Source organism: Eublepharis macularius, chromosome 9, assembly GCF_028583425.1.
Source record: "Eublepharis macularius isolate TG4126 chromosome 9, MPM_Emac_v1.0, whole genome shotgun sequence".
Taxonomy (NCBI): domain Eukaryota; kingdom Metazoa; phylum Chordata; class Lepidosauria; order Squamata; family Eublepharidae; genus Eublepharis; species Eublepharis macularius.
The window spans coordinates 38744214-38768470 of record NC_072798.1 but is presented as its reverse complement, the minus strand read 5'-3'; the positions used below and the strand labels follow the sequence as shown (position 1 = coordinate 38768470).

The window sequence follows — 24257 nt, the reverse complement described above, 5'->3', positions numbered from 1 at the left end:
TGAACCTGGCCATTTTCAAAGCAATTAACTACAAAATATCACTAAGACCTGGATTAGAAACCCAGTTTCTCCCATTGTAGCCACTTCCTTTGCCTTCAATTAACACATTTAACTATACAGAAGGCCTGAAAAGTTCATAATGAGCTTTTTGTTAGCTAGACGAAGTGAGATGTTAACCAACATCTTTAAAACTAATGTTTACATTAATTGTAAGTCAAACTAAAAAAAAATGCACACATACTTGTGCTCCATATATATCACCAAACCCTTAAGGGCATGCTTAACTTGCCTTACTTCCACCAACAGAAATAGAAATTAAAGCTAAGTATGTGATTCCAGTGCCTTGCAGTGATCTGGCTGATGAACTCTCAAAACTATGGGGCAATATGCTGTATTTGTCCCACACATTTCTTCTGGAAGTGCAAAACTAAACACTGCCTTCCCTAAGTAGCCAGTAGGAGTGTGCCTCCATCATGATTCCCCCTTCTTCTGTATATCTATAGTTCTTTCTGCTATCCTTGTTGATCCAGCTGTCTTTGCATTCAGACTTCTGCCAGTGCAAATATGCCATTTCTATTTCCAAGGAGATCACTCCAGAAGTGCACTTCAGTAAGAAAACTCAAACCTTCTAAAATATTCTACAACCAGGAGACCATCCTGGGGAGATCTCAAGTGCGTAAGGGTGTGCGTGTATGTTCTTGCACGTGTGGGGTGTCCCCCTCCCATGTCCTCGCACGCAGGTTACCTCTTGCTTGTCATGGTTACACTTCTCGCACATGGCCGGCGAGGAGTAATGATGGAAGACGGAGCCCGATAGGTTATCGATGATCATTAACTCCCCGTCGAAGGAGTCCTTAATAATTAAAGAGACACTGTCCAGCCATAAGTTCTCCTAGGGGACAAGAAAGGGGGGAGGATGGGAGAAATTATTTTAGGAACTCTACGTTTTTGTTTGTCTCTGTGTTCTTTTGTGTAGTTCAGGGCTAGCTTCTGCCACCCGCACTCGCATTGGATAAACCCTGCATGTAACAAACACGTTAAAATTTAGACTTCTATTAGAGATATATGATCTTATGAAATAGGAGTAAAGGAGGCAGAATGTAGCTTTGAGTGTGTGACCATGTAAAATTGAGGGGCTAATAACTGACAGTGTAAAGAGAAGCTTCCTAACCAACTTTTCAAATGTTCCTCACCTGTGCCCTGCAGGGTTACCTATTGCTTTGCTAATGGACCTCCACTTACACACCTTTAATCCTTCTCATTCCAGTCTGAGAGCCCTGAACATAATCCTAGACAGTGCCTTTGCTATTCCAAGTACTGGCTCAATGTGACTCTATCAATATACCACAGCACCTAGATTACCGCTGAATGCAAGTCAATCACTTCGCTCTAGTTTCTACCACCAGTCCCAGAACACTTAAGCTGTCTTGCTCTCCCCCACATCAATGTGCCACAGTCTTGCTAGAAAGCTAAAAAGTTCCACCTACCTGTGCAGGAGAGTAACATGTCATGCATAGGTGTCCTTCAGGGTCCACTCTCCCACCTCCTCCATCTTGTCCAGCACCTGGCGAGCTAGAGCGACGTGCGCACAACCCATGAGCCATCTCAAGCTCAATCTCAGCATCCATTTCAGCATCTTCCTGAGCTTCCTTGTTGCTGTCATCTAAGTGCTTCATGAGTACGGCTACCACTACGTTGATGAGGACAAACTGGGCCGTGAGCACAAAACTGACAAAGTAGAGTGGCGAGATGAACTGCAAGTTGCTGAGACAACTCCGGTCATCGTGGGTGCAGTCACGAAGCGTGTCCTTAAGAAGTAAGTTGTGCCCAAGAGTTGAGTGTGTGTGTGGGAGAAAAACAAAGAAAACCAAATAGAAATCCCCCCCCATAACACAAACATACGTACAAAGAGAAAGAGGAAGAAAGAAAAGGCTGAAGAAACTAATGTAAAATATGGCTCCCCCCCAATACCAGGGTTGCCAGGTCCCCTTACGCTCCTGCTGGAGGAAGGACCTGGCACTCACCTTTCTTTTGATTCTTGTGTATAATGCGCGTGCACTGTTGGGGTGGCACAACAATGTCACTTCTGGGAAGTGACATCATTGTGCAGGCCCGGAAGCCCACATACGCTTTGCAGCAGACCAATTTGGGCCCCAGATAGGCACAAATCAGCCCACTGAAGCGCAGGAGCACTGTTGGGGTGGTGTGATTACGTCACTGCTAGGAGTGATGTTGCGCTGCCCCAAGTGTGTGCCTGGAGGCCTGTTTCCCCCCCTTCCCCCCCCTTCCGCTGGCCAGGATTCCTCAGTTATTTCTGTGAAAAGTATATTTTATATGTTTAGGTATTTAACACAGAATGGTACTTTAAAAAGTTATTAGAGTTCATTACAAAACAGGAAGGGGGACATCTAGAAGGCTCATCATTGGGCAATATATGGGGCCAAAATAACCACATAAAATCGAGTCCTTCAGTGGGAAAGGCAGCTGTGTGACTGGAAGAGAACCCATCTGGGAGCTCATGAGCATTCACAATTTCTTTCCAACAGTCTGATCATGTCTAACATTCTATGCTTTGTTTCAGATTTTTGTAATCCTACTACTGTTACATTGCTATTAGTTGCCTCATCCTATTGATTGCATTATTTATGCCGTGTAATCTATCTCGAGTCTCGGTGTGAAAAGTGTATAAATATAGCAAATAAATAAATAAATATGCAAGTGGTATATTTTAAGTTTAGTAATGGCATGACCTGTTTTTCTTGGGACTATTTTTGTGTAGCTATAGAAAATTCTACAAAATTTCTATTTGCTTAATAAGATAAGGATATCACATTAACATGTGTCAGGAGCTTCTAAATTCCTTTCCTTTCAATCAGCTCCTACATTGGAATTTTAAAACTCACACACAGGGTTGCCAGGCCCCCTCAACCTCTGGGCGGGGGACAGGGGCCTGGCACTTTCCTTGGAGAAAGGGGGTGCGCGCATGTGCATTTCAGAAGTGACGTCATCGTGCAGCCCTTGGGAGCATGTCCAAGCTCCACAGGGGCTCAAAATGGGCCCAATCTGCACTGAAATGGGTCTGTTTTTGAGGTGCAATGGAGTGCAGGAGTGCTTCTGCACTCCGCAGTGCCTGAAAATGGGCCCATTTCAGTGCAGATCAGGCCCGTTTTTGAGGCACTGCAGAGCACCTGTGGTCTGCAGCGCCTGAAAACGGGCCTGATCCATGGCAGAACGGGCCCATTTTTGGGTGCTGCGAAGCACAGGAGCGCTCCTGCACTCCGCAGCGCCTCAAAACGTGCCCGATTGGCGCTGAAACAGGCTGATTTTGGGGATCTCCGGGGCGTAGGAGCTCTCTTGTGCTCCGCAGCACCCGAAAAATGAGCCCGTTTTGCTGTGGATCAGGCCCGGTTTCAGGCGCTGCGGAGTGCAGGAGCGTTCCCATGGTCTGCAGCTGCCAAGATTGGGGCCAAAATGGGCCCAGTCCTGGTGGCTGCTGTGCACGGGAGTGTGCAGCGCCACGGGGGAGTCTGCAGGGAAGGTGCGCCCCCCCCACTGGTTAGGTAAGTGGGGGCGGGGAGGGGGGAGGGGAGGCGGGGGATCACCTGCTCCCACTGGGGGTCTGGGATCCCTACTCACACACACTCTGATAATTCACCGCAGGCCTTGAAGAGACCTCTACCTGCCAAGAACCTTTCATCACCCAATTAAGTGTTAACCTTCTTGACAATACCCACACATTTGCAGGCACAATTAGATGTTTGTAATGTTCCTCCACCCCTAACCTCCTCTACCATTTCCCTTCTCCATGACTGAGTAGTTTCAGATGACCTATTGCAGAAATCCTGAGTGTAAATGGCCTGTGCTTGCTATCCAAGTAGTTACTTCAAATTTCACTAGTTCTTCCTGAATGCACACCCTTTCTCATAGACATACACATATATATGCTGCACACACACACTTTCAATGTGCTGATCCATTTCTGGACACCATTTCTTGGGGCAAGAGACATGTTCCATCAGTGGTCCAAGTTACCTTCATAATTCCATTCCAGTTGTCACCAGTGGAGACCTGGAAAAGTGTGAGGAAGGCCATCCCAAAGTTCTCAAAGGTGGCATGGCGACTCATGCCTTCACAAGGGTGCTCATCATTGCATACTGGAAAGAAGGAATTTAGTGGTGAATAACCAAAAAAATGGCTATATTGCAGGGAAGGGTAAGAGCTGATAAGGTGGCTCTTTGTGACATTTCTCCTCTTGGAACCCTGGCTTTGAACTAGAGCCTACATTAAAAATAGTTTATGTGCACGATAAATGGCCAACACACTGAGATGGCTGAAATGGCCAACATCTTTGTCAACATGAAAAATCTTGGGTTCCTGCAATACTTAAAATAATAGCTGCTTTCCAAAGATACCTTCCATTATAGCTTTTTTAAAGCAAAAAGATTTGCTTTTAGATCCTACAAAAACTCTATGTTTGAATTGCTTATTAAAATTAATGGACAATTAGCTTGCACAAGATGCATTCAGCAAATGCACTGGAGTCAGGTATTAGAAACAGCAAGACTGACAAAATAAGCAACCGAACTTTTAATCCACTTAGATATGAGAGATGCTTAGCTTCAATTTTACTGGTATGTCCATATTATCCCTATAATACTAAAACCACATAGTATTGTATTCTTTAAAGCAGTAATTGCAAAATGGATGATCATTCCCACTGGATTCATTACTGAATTGGTATACACATACATTATATAGCATGAACTGAATCCAGGGATGCCTTAAAGACCTTTAAGGTATTCCTGGACACAAATCTTGCTCTTCTACTGCAGACCAACACGACTACCCACCTGATAAATTATATAGCTTCTAAGAACAAGAGTGGAGTCCCTGTACAGGGAATCATCTGTAATTTCTTATCAAGAAGTCATATTGACAAGTGTAATTGAAGACCTTGTATAAGCTTCTTTACAATTATGTCTACAAGCGTAGCTGTAAGCGGAATCCCCCGTAGAATAATGTGGGAAACCCAGCTTTAGAGCTCTACTTAGTTATGAAACTCACAGAGTAGCTTTCATCAAGACAATACCTATCAGCCTAATCGATCTCTCAGGGCTGCTATGTGGCTAACAATGCCATCCTAAGCAGAGTTACATCCATCTCAGGCCATTGAATTCAATGGGCTAAGTAGGGGTTAATTCTATTGTGGAGTCCACTGTAAACCACCATGTTGCTCTTTGGAGAAAAGAAGAGCATGGTACTATTTAACAAATAAATAACGACTCTGGCTAAATGCAATTGGTGTTGCAAAGACCTTCGAATCATCAGCTGTAAGAAAGGAACAGGGTCCTTCCTCCGAATTAGGGGGAATTTTTGTTTTTTGCATATGCTCCAAATGGCATATTTTGGGAGATTTCCAAGAATAGTATTCCTGTTACAAAAGATATACGCAAGGTTCTTGTGTCTGGCTGAAGCCATGGATATTTTTCTATACTTAAAGACAATTGCTGGATAAAGTTCATGTAACAGCTGAGGTCTGTTTCAATTTCTTACATTCTGATTACAGTGGGACTAGTGATCATGCAGTTTAACAAAGGCTAGAATACTTTCTGTTTTGTTATCTGAAATACATTGAATCTTTTTTTCTTAAGGAGTGTTCTTTGGTTCAGGGGCAGACTGGGAGAATAAAATGGCCCAAGAAAGGGCCTGCTTGAGTGGCCCCTGTGGAGCTGCAAGAGCCACTTGACCCACACCTGGCTGGCAGTGGCAACAATGGGTGTCAGCACACTCACTGCTTCCTCCTGCATGGCCACCAGGAAGTGGTGCAGAGGAGGCAATAGACGAGCCAACAGGGTTGTCACTGCTAGCCAGGTTGGAGCCAAGACTTTCCTGCGATGCTGACAGAGCAACTGGGGCTTGGCTATGTTTGTTCTCCTGCCTTCAAGAGAGAAATGACTAATCTAAGTGCTTCATGTAGATGTGCTCCTTTTTCCATAAGGCAAATCTGAGAACCTGAAAGAATGAGTGTAATTCAGCAGCCTTTAAGCGGCTAGCAAATCACTAAATGTCGTTGCAGTTCCCAGAATGCCTGGTTGTGGTAATGATACAGCAGGCTGATATTAAAGCTAATATAACTTTCCATTAAAAAAGGGTAACTTTGAGATCAAGAGACAGTGACAAAAGATCAAAGTTAAAATTCTAATAGCCATTTCTCTGAGGAGCTACAGGGGGCTGTGTATATACAATTACAGTTATTATTATACTATCAAAGTTTACTATAAATTATACTTTACAGAGTAAAAGGGAGTGGAAGGAGGGAAGAGATACAGGCAAAGGAACGAGGAGAGGCATGGGGATCCAGGAGCAGGGCGGTGACAGGGTTAGTGTCAGACTGGAGAGACTTGGGTTCAAATTAGCACAGTAGCCTAGTCATTCTCAGTCTAAGAATTACTATGAGGAGAAAATGGAAGAGAAGAGATACATGTATTCTGTCCTGAGCAACTTGGACAAAGGGCAGGATAAAAATATGATAGATACAAAAAGTAGCAAGGGATGAATGTGAACAAATGCACACATTCATATAATGAACATCTCAGTGGACAAAGAGGATTGCTCAGGTTTGAACTGAAGGAATCTTGGGAAAAGCAAATTTAAAGAAGGGATTAGAGGGAAGAGAGGTGTGTGGCACCACCTGTGTGAGACAGGGTGGGACAAGCTCAGGGCTTTTTTTCTGGGAAAAGAAGTGGTGGAACTCAGTGGGCTGCCCTCTGAGAAAATGGTCACATGGCTGGTGGCCCCGCCCCCTGATCTCCAGGCAGAGGGGAGTTGAGATTGCGCTTCGCGCCTCCAAGCGGCGTGGAGGGCAATCTCTACTCCCCTCTGTCTGGAGATCAGGGGGCGGGGCCACCAGCCACGTGACCATTTTCAAGAGTTTCTGGAACTCCGTTCCACCACGTTCCAGCTGAAAAAAAGCCCTGGACAAGCTATAGGATTGTTTGCCGTCTGCCTGCCGATGAAAAGGGGTTAAATACACCCACTTCTTTTTCTTCTTGGTCCCAGGCTTATCTTTCTAGCCAGAGAGAACCAATGAGCAACTTTCTTCCTAGTCTCCCCCTGCCTTTTATCTTTAGTTTCCTAGCTGTGCCTTTTTCCTTTGCCTATCTCATGAACCGGCCTCCCTGCTCACTGTTAGGTTAACAGGCAGGAGTTGAGACAAGCCTCAGGGAGGCCCTGGAGAACTCCTGGAATTATAACTAGTCTCTTAGACTATACATATCAGTTCCTACCAAAAATGGTTGCTTTGGAGGGTAGACTTTATGGCATTATAGGCCATTGAGGTCCCCCCCCCCCCACTTCAAAACCCTGGTTTCCTCAGGTTCTACCCTTATATCTCTAGGAATTTCCTACCCAGAGATGGCAACCCCAGAGTAGAAACTAACTCTCCCAATTTCTGCAGAAGGGCTGCTTCTATCTCTTGCCTGTACTTCTTCCTCCCCTCAGTCTCTAGGGACTTCACAAAGGCAACAGTTCCCCTTGAATCTCCCCACAGTATCACCATTTAACAGTCCAAATCTACTACAAACTCTCCCAGAGGAAGAAAAGAGGGCCACAGCTTATCTCATAGTAATTTCCCTCCAGAACATTACCCTGTATAATGTATGAGTGGCAACTAAGGATCTTTCCCAATTCGGGAGGGTGGGGGGTGCATGTTTGTCAGCAGCAGTATGTGGTTTAAGCGCAGAGAAAACACTGTCAGCGCAATTGCTGCAGACGGCAGTAGCTAGAAGAAAGATATTTGGATTGCCTGCAGCAACTGACTAATCATTGTAGATTCCCTGCACAATACAACACTCACTTGGACACTGCCCAAGATACAAAATGAAAAGTGATCACTGTCTTAACAACTCACTGACGTAGCTGCATAAAAAACAAGAGCCACCCATTTTTGAAACAGACTGTGTGGATGATAAGTAATGCAAGAGAACCCCTCAGTCACGCTCGATTCTTGGAGAGGAGAAAGACTATTGGGAAATGCAGGTCTGTTATTTTATCAGTGTGAAACATGGTACATTATGGAAATCCTTCACTCATCTTAAATTCTGTGACTCGCATAAATATATGTTGGGAAACTTACCAAGCTTTCCAAAGAGCTCCACTCCGAGAGCAGCATAGATGAAAAAAAGAAGCATGAAGAGCAATCCAAGATTCCCCACCTAGAAGGAAATAATTTCATTTTCAGTCAAATACAAGCAAGACCAAGTCATATCAGAGACAAGACTCAAGCAGAGGTAAAGCAGATTTGGCTCTCTAGCTCTTTATTAGGACACAGATCTGACAAAATGGGTAGCTATGGACCAAAATAGACATGACACTGAAGAACCATAAATGGCCTTGGGGCAGTAGTGATTCTGTCTTTGAGGAAGGTGTACAGCTACTTTATCAGCTGCAACAGATAAGTACTCAGATAGGAGGGCTGTATTGTAGGGATGAAGTCTCAGATGCTTCACTAATGAGTTAGGGACCGTAGTGGTGAACTTTGCCTTACATACTATCTGCTGCTTTAAATATGTACTCCTATGCACTACCGTGCTTCATGTTGTCAAATGTTAGTCCTAGAATTATGTTCTGTTTCAGCATTTCTTCAACTCTGTATTGGAGGCTTGCTAACGCTATGTCTTTGTAAACTTGTTTATATTTACCCTATGGCATTGTTTATGAAATGTCCTTGATACTGTATTGAAATGTACTTGATACTGATTGTACTAAGCTCATACTGTGTAATCCGCCTTGAGTCTCAATGAGACAGTCGGCGTATAAATGACAAAAATAAAATAAATAAATAAATACTTCTGTGACATTAGCCCTAGACAGAAAAAAAAAAGGCAAAGACAGGGTGGCTGTCCCCGCTCTGTGCATTCAGTCAATACGTGGAGAGGGAAAGCAGACATGAATATGTGCCCCCCCCCATCTCTTCATGAATGCCAGTTTGTAAGCATATATATGGAGGAAGTAAGCACACATATTCTCCCCCAGCCCCACCCCATAGTCAGAGACATTTGAAAAGTAGTGTTCTCAATCATGGGGAAGAAACGTATGTACAAAACACTTCCTTCACATGTAGGTACAGCACTGATGCGCCAATGGATGCGTGAAGGCAGAGCTAGTGGGCTTCTGCTCACTCACTCTTTCTATACATTGAGTGAACGCATGGAGGTGTTGCGTGCTCAGGGCTAGGGAAGGGCCAGTTAACCCTCCTCTCTCTCTGCATAATGGCTTAAGTTCAGGGCCTCACATGGTTAGTATTGCTTTTTAAACAATGTTGGAAAGATACAATCAGGGCTGTCCCATTATTTTATCTCCTCCACCCTCACCATTTTTTTACCAAGAGCAAAAATAGTGATTTTGTACATTGTCCCTTGATCCAAATTAGGGTGGAGGTTTGTGGGAGAGTAGGTGAGTTAGGGAAACCTGCAATTTGTGCTCCTTACATACTGTTCAGCAATCAGGAGTAGGAGAAACACAAACACTTTGCAACATGTACAATGGTTGGCTAAATTTAGCCTTGAGCTGGTCACTCAAAAACTAAGGATGGAATCATACAATCCCAGAACACATAATTAACATGCAAACTTCATACTATTAAATTTCTTTTAATCCAAGAAGATGCTGAATACTTCAAAAGAAAAAAAAACCTAAAGCGGGCCTTAGGGCTGAGAAATGTAACTTTTTGATAAACTTTGGTTTGATCACAAACCAAACCAGGAGTACATATCTGACCCCAAACTGGGATTCAAACTCAAGTTTGAAGATGGTTTATTAATTACAGTTTGTACTCATTGTGGTTTGTTGAGACATCTGCATTTGCAAAACATAGTTTTTTGAAAAATAACCATTGCTGCTGCTTGGCCACAGAGACAGCAGTATAAGGAAGATGCAATTCCAGGAAACAGAGAGGAAACAAGAAACAAATAAATCAGGGTTTGTGCACAAGCCACAGTTGGTTGTTTCCATCTTGTAGATGAACCAGGATTTGTTGCACAAGTTTAAACAAACTATGTTGCTAACATCTGAATGCAGCTTTGGACTCTTGTATGTGATAGTATAGTTTTCAATACATTATTTGAGAGCCAGTTTGGTGTAGTGGTTCAGAGCAGCAAGATTCTAATCTGGAGAACTGTGTTTGATTCCTCACTCCTCCACTTGTAGCCAGCTGGGTGACCTTGGGTCAGTCACAGCTTCTCGGAGCTCTCTCAGCCCCACTTACCTCACAGGGCAATTATTGTTGTGGGGATAATAATGACATATTTTGTAAACCACTCTGAGTGGGTGTTAAGTTGTCCTGAAGGGTGGTACATAAATCAAATGTTGTTGTTTGTTATTTTATTCTGAAAAATCTGAAACATAGATAAAGGTGATATCTGAAATCCTCCACCATCATCTCCAGATTTACACCTATCTACCCTTATTGAACTCTGCATGGAGGCGTATTTGAAAGGGGGATTTTCAGGCCGCTATTTTAGAATCAGAAACATAAGATGCTCCCCTAAAAAAAGCAGGAGTAATGTAATGTGCAGATGGCACCACCTCCACCTCCCTCCCAGCTGGTACCACAGTTCCATACACTTTTAGTGCAGGCGGGAAAGGGATTGATGTGGCTTACAAGAAGCCCAATGCAGAGAAAGGGCGGGGGGAGAGCAGGCAGCCAAAAGTTCAGAGAAAAAAGCATCAGAGAAACTGAGCTAATTTTGAAGTACTTGTTCTGCCAGAGTTAATAAATCTTTGAGAACAGAATAATGTTATGGATAATTTGGTTGTCCCCTGAAGAGTCCATGTGCAAAATATGGAAACGCAACCCAATCACTTACAAGTGAAACATTTTATTACTGCCTTGAGTGAAACTCTCAACGCAGCCTTAACTGTGTCTTCATCTTTACTGACTCTATAATGTAACTTTATTAAATGAATCTGCCCTTAGCCTGCTAAAGGAATAAGAAGATCCAACAGAAAGTGCACAGTGCTCTTTAGACTTCCTCAGTGCACAGGAAAATATCCAGCTTAAACTCTTCAGAAACATCTTTTAGTGGCAGATAATTTGAGGGCAACATTTTGTAATAGTTCCTATCCTACTTGATTGGGCAACTGGATAGGGAAGCACTGTGGGACTCCTGCTTCTCTCACTAGCAACTTGCCTGAGGAGTCCTGGGGGGAGGGCACAGCGAGGTCAGGCTTTGCATGAGGAGCTTCTCTGGTTCATTCCATTTAAAGGAACCCAGATAGCAGATGCTAAGAATAAATGTTCTCTGTTTCAGACATTGGAGAATGGCTGCCAGGTGGGTCAATAAGTTGTTTCAGTGTAAGACAGCTTCATATGTTTATCGTATCACCAATGCTTTTAAATATCTACATGCAATCAGTGGGAAATTGTTTTTCATTTTGGGGTTCTGTGTCATCAATATACTGCTTATGACTCCCAATTCAGTATTTTCTCTTGCATAAAATCCAAAGAAAGTAGTTGGAGTTGTGTTACCCAGTGATTGGATGCTGTTGTTGTCTGGAGGTAGATGAACACATTGAAGCTGCATCTAGACAAGATGGAGTGCTGGTGTTAGGCAGTAGGAACCTTCCCCGAGTCTACCTTGGCCCCACAAAGAAGGGTCTCATAGTAGGCAGTCCAAGGGTCTCTATTCTATTGTAAATCTTCAGATATTCACTCCCACTCCCATGAGGAAGAGCTGGTACCCTGGTCCATGACAGATTGCCCCTCTGGAAGCAGCTGTTTGAGTTGCAAAAGGGCCATAATGTGCATCTGTATGTAATGTGTATTTGGCCCTCTGCACGTATAACTCTGCAGCAGTTCTGCTTTCACTACTACCCAGGGCTTTTTTTCTGGGAAAAGAGGTGGTGGAACTCAGTGATGGAACTCAGGACCACACAATGATGTCACTTTGGGTCAGCTGGAACAAGGGGGGAGTTTTTTAAAGTTTAAATCGCCCTTGACAAAAATGGTCACACAGCTGGTGGCCCCGCCCCCTGATCTCCAGCCAGAGGGGAGTTTAGATTGCCCTCCATGCCACTGCAATCTAAACTCCCCTCTGTCTGGAGATCAGGGGGCAGGGCCACCGGCCATGTGACCATTTGCAAGAGGTGCTGGAACTCCACTCCACTGCATTCCTGCTGAAAAAAAGCCCTGCTATTACCTACTTTGCATGCAGAAAGTCACAGGTTCAGTCCCCAGCATTTCCAGTTAAAAAGACCAGGCAAAGATGTAAAAGACCTCTGCCAGTCTGAGTAGGCCATATTGATCTTGATGGGCAGATGGTTTCATTCAGTATAAGGCTGCTTTCTCCTGTATGGTGATCCAAAGCAGCTTCTTCATTCTCCTCTTCTTCATTCTATCCTCAAAGCAACCTTATAAACTGAGGTAGATCGGGAGTAAAAAAAAAAAACCCTTCCTCCAACCCGCCTTAGCCCCACCCCACAAAGAAGGGAAGAAAAGAGGAACAGTCTATCTGAGCCTGCCCTGCCCCCCAAAAGGGGAAGGAGTGAGGGAGAAGCAGCCTGCCTAAGCAATTGGCTGGGTGCTGCCTCCCTCTCCTTGAATGTGTTGGGCACTGCCTCCCTCACTTCACCTCTCCCTGTGCAGGACTTCGGCAGGTGAATTTGGCCATGTTTAAAATTAAATACATTGATGATGGCCTTCATTCTGGCTACTATGGCTATTTCTGCAACAGAGAGAGCTAAATATTTTTTAAAGGAAGCTGGGATTCTCCAGCACCTGGCAAAATTATTGATTATGCACCGGCAATAAAAATTCTGTGACCTGCATAGAGTATTAAGGTTGCCAAGAGCCCTGAATAAAAATGTCCTGCTTTTAAATAAAGGCTTAATTTTGGGAAATGAACAACTAAAGCTTTTTGTGGCTTGGAGGTAAATAACATCTCTGTAAACCTATATTTAAAGGATAGGATATTGTTCTTCCAGCAACTGCCAACCTTGTGTCCTCTACCTTAACCTATGCCATAATTATGAATCAATTCACATGTCATTTTTGACATGGTACAATCCTCACATGCTGGATGAATTACCTTAGTGCCATTATGAGAACCATTTGTCTGAAATGGCCCTTAAGTGAAAAAACAAAATAAAATCCTTGTTTTTAAAAGGGTTTCTTTGATATGATAACTTAAAAAAATTGACATGGGGTTATTCACTGAAATGGCTTCTCATGCGAAACTGAGGTGGCAACGTGAGGATTTCACCACTTCAGAAATGTTCATGTCAATCAGCCGTGTGGATATATACAGAGCAGGAAAAGCTCTGTGGCTGAGCCACAAGGCAGGCATCCAGAAGATTAAGTTCAGCTCCAGGCTATGGCACAGATGCTGCATCTGAGTTGGAGAACGGAAGACATTCTGTGCCATAATTCCCTTCATTTGTCAGCTGAGGATAGAAATCTTGCATTGTCTGTTTCCATTGTGCAGTTTGGGCAATGGATGGCGGCCCTTCCCCAAACTACCCAATTTGTGCACACAAAAGGCCAGGGCTTTAATCTGCAGTCTGGAAAACAATTAATGGTCTTGCATTATGGGGCTTAGCCGGAAGCACACTGAAGATAGGAATATGAGATGTGCAGGACAGAATCAGTATACTAAACTAGACACAACAGTGGGAGACCTCTCCATACAGGTACCTCTATGTATTCCCCTATGGGGCAAATAGCAGCATGGTGGAAAGACAGATTTGAAATGGGAAACAGCATGAGCAGAAGGGATACTTCTGCTTCAGTTTCAAAGCCTATCCTATTTGAGGACCCTGGGGTTTCCATTAGCATCTTAAAAAAACAAAACAAAAGTGGGAGAGCCAGTCATGGACTTCCTACTCTTTCATCAAATTCTGCCCTCAGCTTTACCACACTCACAAACGCTGACAATGTTATCTTGATTTTTTAGCCAACAGAAAAGATAACTTGTCTCTTTGGGGCTTCCTGAATGAGTGATCTATGATCAACAGACCTCTTTGGCGTCATTATCCCCTGCTTAACAATTCTCTCTAAAGTAGCAAAGAGTTTGCTTACTTTCTTCATGCCCAGTTTTTCAAGCCACTAATCCATCACAGGTACTTCTTCAGCTAGCATCTAGCTCGGTACCGGTGAGAGCAAGAACATCAATATCTCAGGTATCTCTTGAGCAGCTGCCATTTGAAAATCATGAACACCCCCCCCCCCATCCAGATGCTGCCTTTCAGGTGACATTTCTTTCCATGCAAAGCAAGCCCCTCTAGGAGGAGACATTGCTTCTCAAGGGACAAGATTCTTTAGAACTGAATAGGAATTAGGAAGAAAGCAGCAGAACAAGAGGAGGAAGATTAAGATGCAGACAAAGGTCTGTTCTTATTCTGCCTTTTTTAAAAAAGTTTTATTTGGTGCACTAGTTTTACAATCATGAGAAAAGAAATCTGAGGGACACATATGTAAGCCAAGTCACAGTGAATGGAAGTGAGCAAGTAAGGGGCAAAATTAGAGGAACACTCTGCCAAAGAGACTTTGTTTCTCTGCTGTTTGTGCAAAGGGAGGATAGGGAGGGAAACAGTCTTGCATGTGTGTTTTTCGAGGGAAGAATAAATGGGATGAGTGAAGATTGCCAGCCCTTTAGTCTTGACTCAGCTCTGATATGGATCCAGTTAGTTGCCCACTATGGCCATACACATTTTTGTCCCTATACTATAAACAGATCAATGCTTATTATGCACTTCCACACATATGCTTGCACAAAAATTCCTCTTGTTACACCCTCCTGGCTTCATGTTTCCTACACTGATGGCTATCAGTTTTAGCCCCTCCCCCACTCTCACTTTGTACTCTGCTTTCTCATGTCACTTTCACCCCCTTTGTATTGCTCAAAATGTCAGGTAAGAAATAATAATATAATAATCATCACATTTGATTTATATACTGCCCTTCAGGACAACTTAATGCCCACTCAGAGCAGTTTACAAAGTATGTCATTATTATCCCCACAACAAAACACCCTGTGAGGTGGGTGGGGCTGAGAGAGCTCCAGAGACTGTGACTGGCCCAAGGTCACCCAGCTGGCTTCAAGTGGAGGAGTGGGGAATCAAACCAGGCTCTCCAGATTAGAGTCCTGCGCTTTTAACCACTACACCAAACTACAAAAGCACATCACTCCTGTCCGTACCTGGCCCACCACTAAACTCATAATAAAGCAGTAGCCTCCTCTGATCTACCCTCTAAAGTCCCAAGAAGCATTATAGCCTTGATGGGGGATCCAATGCCACAATCAAATATGGCAACTTTAAGTGCAGCAGGTTTTTCCAGAGTTGAGACTTGGACACATCATTCCCTGCAAGCGTACTTAAGCCATCAGTCCACCTTTGCAGGAACAACATCTTCAAGCTTCTTGCTTGGCCAAATGCAGCTCCAGGGATTCTGCCCTAGACTTTGCAGCTGCTGGAGAACCTGCCTTCATTCTGACAATCTGACTTCAGCCTAGAGCAAGCCACAATCAGGACTAGAGCGGGGAGGGCAGCTGACCTTCTTCTGATCTTCTGTTTCCCTGGCATCCCCACTCCCCTTCTGGAGGTGGGTTATTGGATTTCAAGAGGGGTGCAAGGGTCTTGACTGACCTAATAATCACAGTATTGAAAAATTAGTTTCTAGCCTTTACATTTGAAGAGATTATACTAAAAATGTAGAGGCGGTCATTGCTCAAGGCTTGAGAAAACAAAGATGGCCATAGACTGACTTCCTTTGCCCATTGCCAAGCCAGTCCCTGCCAATATATTTCAAATACTGAAAATGTTGCAACCAGAACACATGATCCATAATTAAGTGCCTTTCTGCATATTTGCATTATTTATTTGGACTACATAATGCACACATTCCTAGTGCAGAGCACACCTAGCCCTAGGGCATTATGTGATTTTTTTTTTTAAATGAGGAAAGTCACAGTAAAAAACGGTGTAAGCACTGTGCTAAATGAGGCTCAAATGGAAGATAAACTAAAAAGCTAATTACCTGAATATCAGCTTTCTTCCAGAAAAGCAAAATGAAAGTCAGTGTAGCTAACAGACATTAGCTTTGTTGAGCAATTATAGCATTTGTGTAAGTGACAGACATACAGAATTAGGGATGGAGCAAATCTCTGCTTCTCCAAAGGTCCCCCTGCTGGATTCACCTTCACTATTTTTGCATTAGAACCACCTGAGATTGGTCTAGTTGAAACTGGGCTCTTTAGTGTTTAACACACTGACATGTCACCATTTGAGATTCTACAAAAGCAACAGACTGCTAGAGAATGCTGAAAATGCAGTAAATGGTATAAAATAAGAAGATGCTATCAGACCTTAAGGTCTCTGTTCCACGAAACTTGCAAACTTGTCCTTTGAAATCTTTTTTTACTAGTAAACTTGATTTTCAATTGTTTTAATCAGTACGCTAGACATTTTCACATTTCTGCACCAACACAGTTGGCTTAGCAACCCCCCCCCCACCAAATTCATTTCCTATGTACTTTTAAAAATGTTTACATATAAGTTTTGAACATTATATTTGTGAGATGAATCTGGAAAAAAAAGAATGGTATGTACTCTGAAATGAACGGATATTAGAAAATAAAATTTCACGTTGTTTTATTATTTCAGGACATTTAAGAGATCACACAATCCCATGCATACTTTCTTGGTAGTAAGTCCTCTTGAGTGCAGTTTGTTTTATTTCTATGTAAATGAGTATAAAACTCTTAATGCTGGAAATAGTTCAGGCCTCACTCTTCTTCCCGCTCATTTAAGACCACTTCAGCCTGCATGATAGTTAAAATTTTGCACTTGAACTGAAGGACTCGTACAGAATTGCATCTTTTAAAAACATGGATTACTTTTACCTGTGGCAGTGCTTGCACAACGGTGTCTAGCAAAGCCCGCATCCCAGTTGCCATCTTCAGTAGCTTCAGGACTGTCATGGGAAAGAGGGCACAGTGTCGGTGTTGGGACAGTACATTGCTTTGCATTTCATCCACTAATATTAAGTTGCAGTGCTGTGGCTATTCTGCCTCCCTAATTCGACTAGGTAAACCTTTCCCTCCATACATAAACGCACATGAAACTGCCTTCGCTTTATAAAATGAATAAGACTTGGTCCATCAAGACCAGTATTGTCTATTCAAACAGGCAAAGGTAATTCATAGCTTATTTTCTCTCTCCACTTCCCAAGTGTCAAGTTGGAGAAAAAAAGCAGGAGAAAGGCTCCTTCGCGAGTGCTTCTGGGTGATTCTTGGGCATGCAGAGATGAAAGCAAAGTACAGAAGCACTCAGAATTTAACAAAGAGGATCTTGTCATTTAATCTTGCCCTATCTCCCCTTCTGCGTTACCAGACTCCAGATGGGGCCTGGAGTCCCTCCAGAATCACAACTGATTTCCAGACTGCAGAGATCAGTTCCCCTGGAGAAAATGGCAACTTTGGGGGGGTGGACCTTAAGATATACCACAGAGTCTAGGAGAAACCGAAGTCCTTCCACAGGAACTTCCCCCCCAAATTTCCAGGAATCTCCCAAGCCAACCAACCCTATCTTCTCCAAATACATTTTCTGCCTCATATTAAGGCTATTGGTTATTATTTATTCATTTCACTTCATTTATACACACTGAGGCGTACCCCATTCTCCTTGCCTTCATTTTTTCCTCACAACAATCTCATGACGTAGATTAGTTCGAAAGGGTGTGGCAGGTCCAAGGTCACCTAGTGAGCTTCCAAAGCAGAGCAAGGAATTGAACCTGGGTCTTCCAGATCCTAGTCCACCTCTCTAGCCACTATACCACACTGGCTGTGGTTAGTTTATACTATAGTTTATACTATACTGATCCGTCTCTCACCTCGGGCAATGCGCAGCACTCTCATGATGCGGATGATGGTAGGGTTGATGGGAAGGGCGGCATTGATTTCAATCTCTTCAAGCGTGATGCCCATGACAGAGAGTAGAACAATGGCCAAGTCCAGTTGGTTCCACCTTTAAGAAATTGTAAAGGTAAAGAAAGTCTTTTCTGCTTCACTTAAAGATGAGAATCAATTTATTCTTTAAATAAGGATGCTTTCAGACTAGGTACATTTTAAGAACAGGGGGTGTAGGATTTTGTACTAATCCAATGTTTGGAAACTTTGGGGTGGGAATTAATCATGCATCCTTTGTTAGCAGTCGGACCCCCTCCTAATGCTGAGAGGGCAGTTTATCAATGAAATATCATAAACTCTCTTCCTCATAAGCGCAAGGCGCTGCCTGGCCCAAGGCAGAATAGATGCCAATGGGACAGGAGCCTGGAAAATTACCAGGAAGTGAATCAGAGCAGCTGGCTGACCAACGGCCCTCTCCTTGCCCCAGAGAGATTCATAAATTACAACAATGAGGCTTCCAGGAAGCTCCTGTCCTGACTCATCGCATTAACACCCAACCTTGCTTCACCTCACTTATCTACCATAATCAAACAACACCCAAGCTATGCAGCAAACCTGGTAGCTTTCCCCACACGGTGCTAAAAGGGTCATCAAGCACCTTTCACACCTATAGTCCACCTTAGGAAACCTCTCCGGACTCCATTGACCACCTCCAGAGATAGCCATTGAGCCATTGTTTTGGGGGCAAAGACACCAGCTTTCCCCTCAGGGAGCATTTAACCCTATAACTGGGCTCCCCAGCCATGTGCTGTGTGTGTGTGTTCTGGATCCATCCATATGCCCCCAAATCTGTTTGGGCCTCTTCTCTTCTCCATGAAATGCTGGTAGTTTTACTGCCTCTGCAGACTCCTCTGCTCTTTGAAACTGGTAATGATTGTCCTCCCTGAAACTGCTTTCTTCCATTTTCCTCCCTGATTTTCTTAAGTTAGCAGGTTATGTGTGCTGTGTGTGGTATTCTGTATGTTTTCCTTATATTTCTTGTTAATAAAAGAAATCTTTCTGGTTGAACATCTGCCTGATTCATTTGAGAGTTCTTTAAGGGAATAATCCCTTTAAATATAAGTTGAGGATCCCAGTTACCTCCTCTCGCTTGCCTCCTTAATACTAATTCCCCCAACTAATTACAGAGGAGACCTCCTATTTGGGTAACACTTTATTTTAGCTGTTTGTTTTGATGTGTTTTATTGCTAAAATTGTTTTTTTATATATATTAAAAATATGGAGCTGCCTTACACTGAGCCAGATCAATGCTAGTAATATCTACCCTCACTAGCAGCAGCTCTCCAAGGTCTCCATCAGAAGTCTTTCCCAGCTCTGCTACCTCAAATTATTTAAGTGGAGATGCTGGATATTGGTTAGTTCCTTCTGCAAGTAGAGCAGCTGTTGTATTCTGATATTGGTTAGGGAAAGAGATAAAGAGATACACAGAATATTGAGGAATGGTCATTTTGTAAAGGTAAAGAGATGAACGAGAGAGAAGGCAGCATGGTATAGTCCAATCTCGTCAGATCTTGGAATCTAAGCAGAGTCGGAACTTGGAAGGAAGACTCTGCAGAGAAAGGCACTGGCAAACCACTTCTCATTTGCCTTGAAAGCCTCTTGCTGGGTTGCCACAAGTCAGTTGCAACTTGATGACACATATGTACCTAAAGAGATGGACAGGGTAATAAGAAGTGTCAGGGGAGTTCTGCTCAGTGAAGATGTATTACTAAACTCTCCATCATGACTTCTTTTGTTCGCTGTGCCTTTCTTTGTAAACATAGGTGGAGATGCCAATACATAGCATTGTTTTGGAAAGAGGTCCTAAAAGAAATTCGACAAATAACGGGATACGAAGTTCCACTGTCTCCAGAAATTCTTCTCTTAGACCAATGGGACACATACCAAGGCCCATATACCCAAGTTAAGGAAAGACTTGATAGCAACTTTACTAGTAGCTGCTAACAGTGCAATAGCTACTCTATGGAAATCGAAATCCAGCCCTACAATTGACATCTGGTACACAAAAATTTGGGATCACTTTATCTCAGAAAAATTCTATGATAAAATTTATCAAGTAGAAAATTTTCCAAAACTACAAATTTTATAGAGAAATACTTTCCATTCTTTGAATATCTTGAAAGTAACGGTTCTTTACCTGGCCTAAAACGCTTTCATAAGTATGCAAATATGTGAGTTATCATTATGTTAGATATTGTAAGAATATTCTGTAATAAGCTGTAATTAATTAGTTATAACTTCTTGTATTTTAATAAGATGTTGTTTGCTTCATTGTTATCTGTTACTAATTCTGACTGTATGTGTTTTGTAATGTTTTGTGTGTTATAGTTTCAATAAAAAATTTTAAAAATTACAAAAAATAGGTTTTCAAGATTTCTTAAAAAACAAACTGCAGGATTACCTTAAGGATTCTGCATTCAAGTCAATTTCCAACACACTGCAGTACTACTTATGCCAAACAGTTTACTTTGTTTTCCCACTTAATCGCTTGTTTAGATGGGAAAGAACACAGAAGAACAAATCTATATATTGTCAACTGCAAAGAAGATCAGGAAGGAGTCCTGTGGGTTTTCACTGCTGTTTAGAATGCAGTTGTTGTTCAGATACTGTTTGGTTGTGCCACTCAAACCAAGACCCCAGACTGGTTTGCCTCTTATTTTCAATACCCCACACAACAACAACATTCAATTTATATACCACTCTTCAGGACAACATCCACTCAGAGCAGTTTACAAAACATGTTATTATTATCCCCACAATGGTCAACCTGTGAGGTGGGTGGGGCTGAGAGAGCTCTGGAAGAGCTGTGACTGACTCAAGGTCACCCAGCTGGCTGCAAACAGAGGAGTGAGGACACGACTTACATTCCTTCCTGCTCACCTGTCTTTGAAGAAGCGCCTCAACCCAAAGGCCACAAGCTTCAGAACGGCCTCCAGCACAAAGACTGTAGTGAACATGTAGTTGCAGTACTTGAGGGCAGTCTCCAGAGACTAGGGATGGAAGGAAAGGGAACATTAATAGCATTAAACTCCCTGGCCAGTCTGTAATTGAGGGGAGAAAACACAGGCTGAAATTTAGCTTGCAACCAAATCCCTGAACCTGCATTAAAGGCCATGTCTATACTTGTTCACCTCCATTTTGTTTCTTATTGATAAACTTTGCATGTCATAACCTTGTTTACTGTTCATATGGGCTTTCCTGTTTAATAATAACTGGCTATTCCTTTACAGTATTTTTAAGCAGGTTTAGTGCAATCCTAAGCAAAGTTATACCCATCTAAGCCCATTTGGTGGAATAGAATTAGAAGGGTGTAACTTTACTTGGGATTGTACTTTCAAACACCCCCACACATTTGTGCATATCTGTATGTGTATCTCTTTATATAGTTTGGAAAGACTAATCACATTATTAAAATTGCTATTCATGTACGAGGAAGAGAGATATGAGTATGGCCAATACAGAAGGAAATGTGAAATGTTTGCCCAAATGACCAAATGCTAGGGAATTTTGTGGTAAAACCAATTTCTGCAATACTCATTTTATATCTAAAAACCCTCTAGCAGAGTGGAAACCATGGCAGGGCATGGTATTAGACACAGACTATATAAGTAAAATAGCATGGACTAGAATATATTGTGCAACAATTGGCTAGTAAAGGCACATCCTAATGATAGCTACACAGTTGCAGATGAATGATACCGTATTCCAAATCAAAAGACTTCCAAGCTGTTCTGCTTTAAACTTTCACTGTGTTAATGAAAAGTGGGTAGTATGAGAAAAGTCAAAATAATCAGGAAGCATCTCATCAGCATTATAACATGGCTTTCTCAGTAACAACAGATTAAAAATAAGGGAGTGTCCCTCAACCTATTGGTGGTTGACCTTTATTTTGGAAGTTGAGAACTAACTTTTCTACAGCACGTTTAAGAGTTTATCACAGGTAGTTCACTCGTGCGGAGCTTCTGCAATTCACCAAAGAGGCCTGAATAATTACATTTTGCATATCAGCTATTCCTTCCCTCTGAGCATCTTATAGCAATCCATCAGCATTTGATTATGCAAGACTCATGCAGTCAAAGTGTAATTATCCTTCTTGTGACAGCTTATGAAAGTGACATAAGCAGAGGGCTAAGAGAGAGATATTCCATAGTGGAAAATTTAGTGAAGATACAAGGAGAAAGGATATGGAATCACAAACTTTGCAGTATAAACCAGAGCAGACCAAAAGAATTGCTGGGTTTCAGGAATACTGTACGCTAAGTTTAATTCCTTTGCTCTAATACAAAGCACAGAAAGTAGCAGTCGAGAATCAGATTTGCTTCTGAAGTCCAAGAAAAAGAGAAGATGAGTTAATGACTGTAGTCCTGGCGCTTCAGATATAAATTAGATTTTGGCAATTTCTAGAGGACAGGCTTTCTTGATATATGTGAACACAGCAAAAGTGAGATGTTTGGCAAAGAAAGAAAACCCTTCTATATGTTTCAGATTATATAGTTTTACTGCCAGGATCTCACCTTCATATTCCTGTCACAACCAAGCCCCTCCATTACAGAGCTATGTCCTGGCAGACATAGTACCTCCATTACAGATCTATATCCTTCTGGTTTACAAGAATTAGACAGAATTTTCTCTTCAAGATCTCTCATGATATCCCCTCTCCCTCTAGATAATGCATTCCCTTGAGCATGCAGCTAATTGGGGCATAGGGGGGGGGGTCTTGATTCAAGGAATATACATTTCATCCACCTTGTGGCAAATTACAGACTGTAAATCCAGGCATTTACTGTGCTAGCATTCCTTGCATTACTCAATAAGAGAAAATAGAGATGGAGTTTAAAAGAACAAGGACCACCAACTAGTTTGTACTGATCTACTAAAATCATCCCAGTTGATTGGCTCAGAGAAAATTTTGCACAGCAATTTCCACCACCTTTTAACCAATAGAGTAAAACACAGTTTAAGTGAGTGACTCTAGTAAACCAATATAATGATTAAGCATGTGTCTATTCTGGTGAGTTTGTCTGATATAAGGATTGGAGAGGAGAAAGCAAGAATGACAGGTACAAAGGAATGGCAAATGGAACAGTTGTCCTTCTGTCTGTGACTGGCCTTCTCAGCGATTCAGGCTGTTCCAACACATTTTGCAATAACTGCCAAGTTCTAATTTTTTCCACTAGACATTTATTGTTTTCTTCTTCTTTTTTGCTAGAAGCACTCTTTTTGTGGAAAACTGAGAAGGACTGCAAGGGAGAGGGAGGAAGGCATAAGGTCCCTTGAACTCACCATTGGTTGGTTGTAGTGCTCCAGGGACATGGTGACGACGTTGAGGCAAATGATGAAGGTGATGAAGATGTCCAAGTAGTGGCTGGTGCAGACTGAATGGATGAGAAGGCGGACAGAGCAGTAGGTGGCATAATACGGCAAGCGCTGCGCTTCTTCAATGGGTGTGAGGGAGCAGAGAGATTGGAAAAGGAATGGAAAAGGGATAGGAGGAAGAATTGCAAAGGAGAAAAAGAAAAGAAGGGCAGAAGGGGAGAAGTTGAAATTAAAAAAAGCAAGCAAGGCAGTAAGAGAAGGGAAGGAAATATTAAAAGTGGAAGATAAATGGGAAGAAAAGAGAAATGAAGATAATGAGTAAAGAGAATAATGGAAGGAGAGGAGAGAGGGAGGGAGTGACAGAAATAATTTGTTAGTCTTGTGTTTGTGGAAATGGTATTAAACCAGCATTTCATACCCCAACAATTTAAGTTTTCAAATGATAAAAAGGAGCAAACTCCTCAAGGAGAAGAAAATCTGATGAAGGGAAAAGATATGAGACAAGAAAGTGGGTGAGGAAAGAATGGCTTCAGTTCTAGGTCCATTCTGGGTGTTTCTTTCACTGAGTTACAAGGAAACGCAACATAAATCAGAGGCACACCAAGATGTGAATTCCGTTGCTTCCAAGTTTGCCTTGGAACAAAATGAGTGAAACCATTTCAGGAACAACCACGCTAGGATACAAGACACAAATAATATTTTTCTTCTTTTTTTGCTCTGTTTTGGCATACTGTGAATTAATTTGTCAGAAGGTAGTTAATGCTAGAGGCTCACTGAACCCAAGAGACAGCTGATGTTGCAGAGTTATTTAGAAAGGGTCTTGGTCTCTGAAAGTGTGAAGAAGGAACTGCATCCTTGTGAAAAAAGAAATCAGTCAACATGTTCCTTCATTTTGTGTTAGCTTGTAGAGACAGGGAGCCATTTTTTAAAAATGAAAATATATTTTGCTATTACTAGGTCATTGAGAGGGAATTTCCC

The 24257-nt window shown here is 42.4% G+C and overlaps 1 protein-coding gene across 1 annotated transcript in view; it reads right to left on the bottom strand.

The window, feature by feature from the left end:
• CACNA1I (calcium voltage-gated channel subunit alpha1 I) overlaps positions 1-24257 on the bottom strand; it is a 367159-nt gene that overhangs the window by 15207 nt on the left and 327695 nt on the right. The window contains exons 25-32 of the mRNA XM_054988139.1: positions 23247-23398; positions 20844-20953; positions 17888-18021; positions 16899-16969; positions 8135-8213; positions 4033-4154; positions 1488-1808; positions 746-892 (exon numbers count right to left, since the gene is read on the bottom strand). Of these exons, the coding sequence (XP_054844114.1) occupies positions 746-892; positions 1488-1808; positions 4033-4154; positions 8135-8213; positions 16899-16969; positions 17888-18021; positions 20844-20953; positions 23247-23398 (1136 nt within the window). The remainder of the gene's footprint in view (positions 1-745; positions 893-1487; positions 1809-4032; positions 4155-8134; positions 8214-16898; positions 16970-17887; positions 18022-20843; positions 20954-23246; positions 23399-24257) is intronic.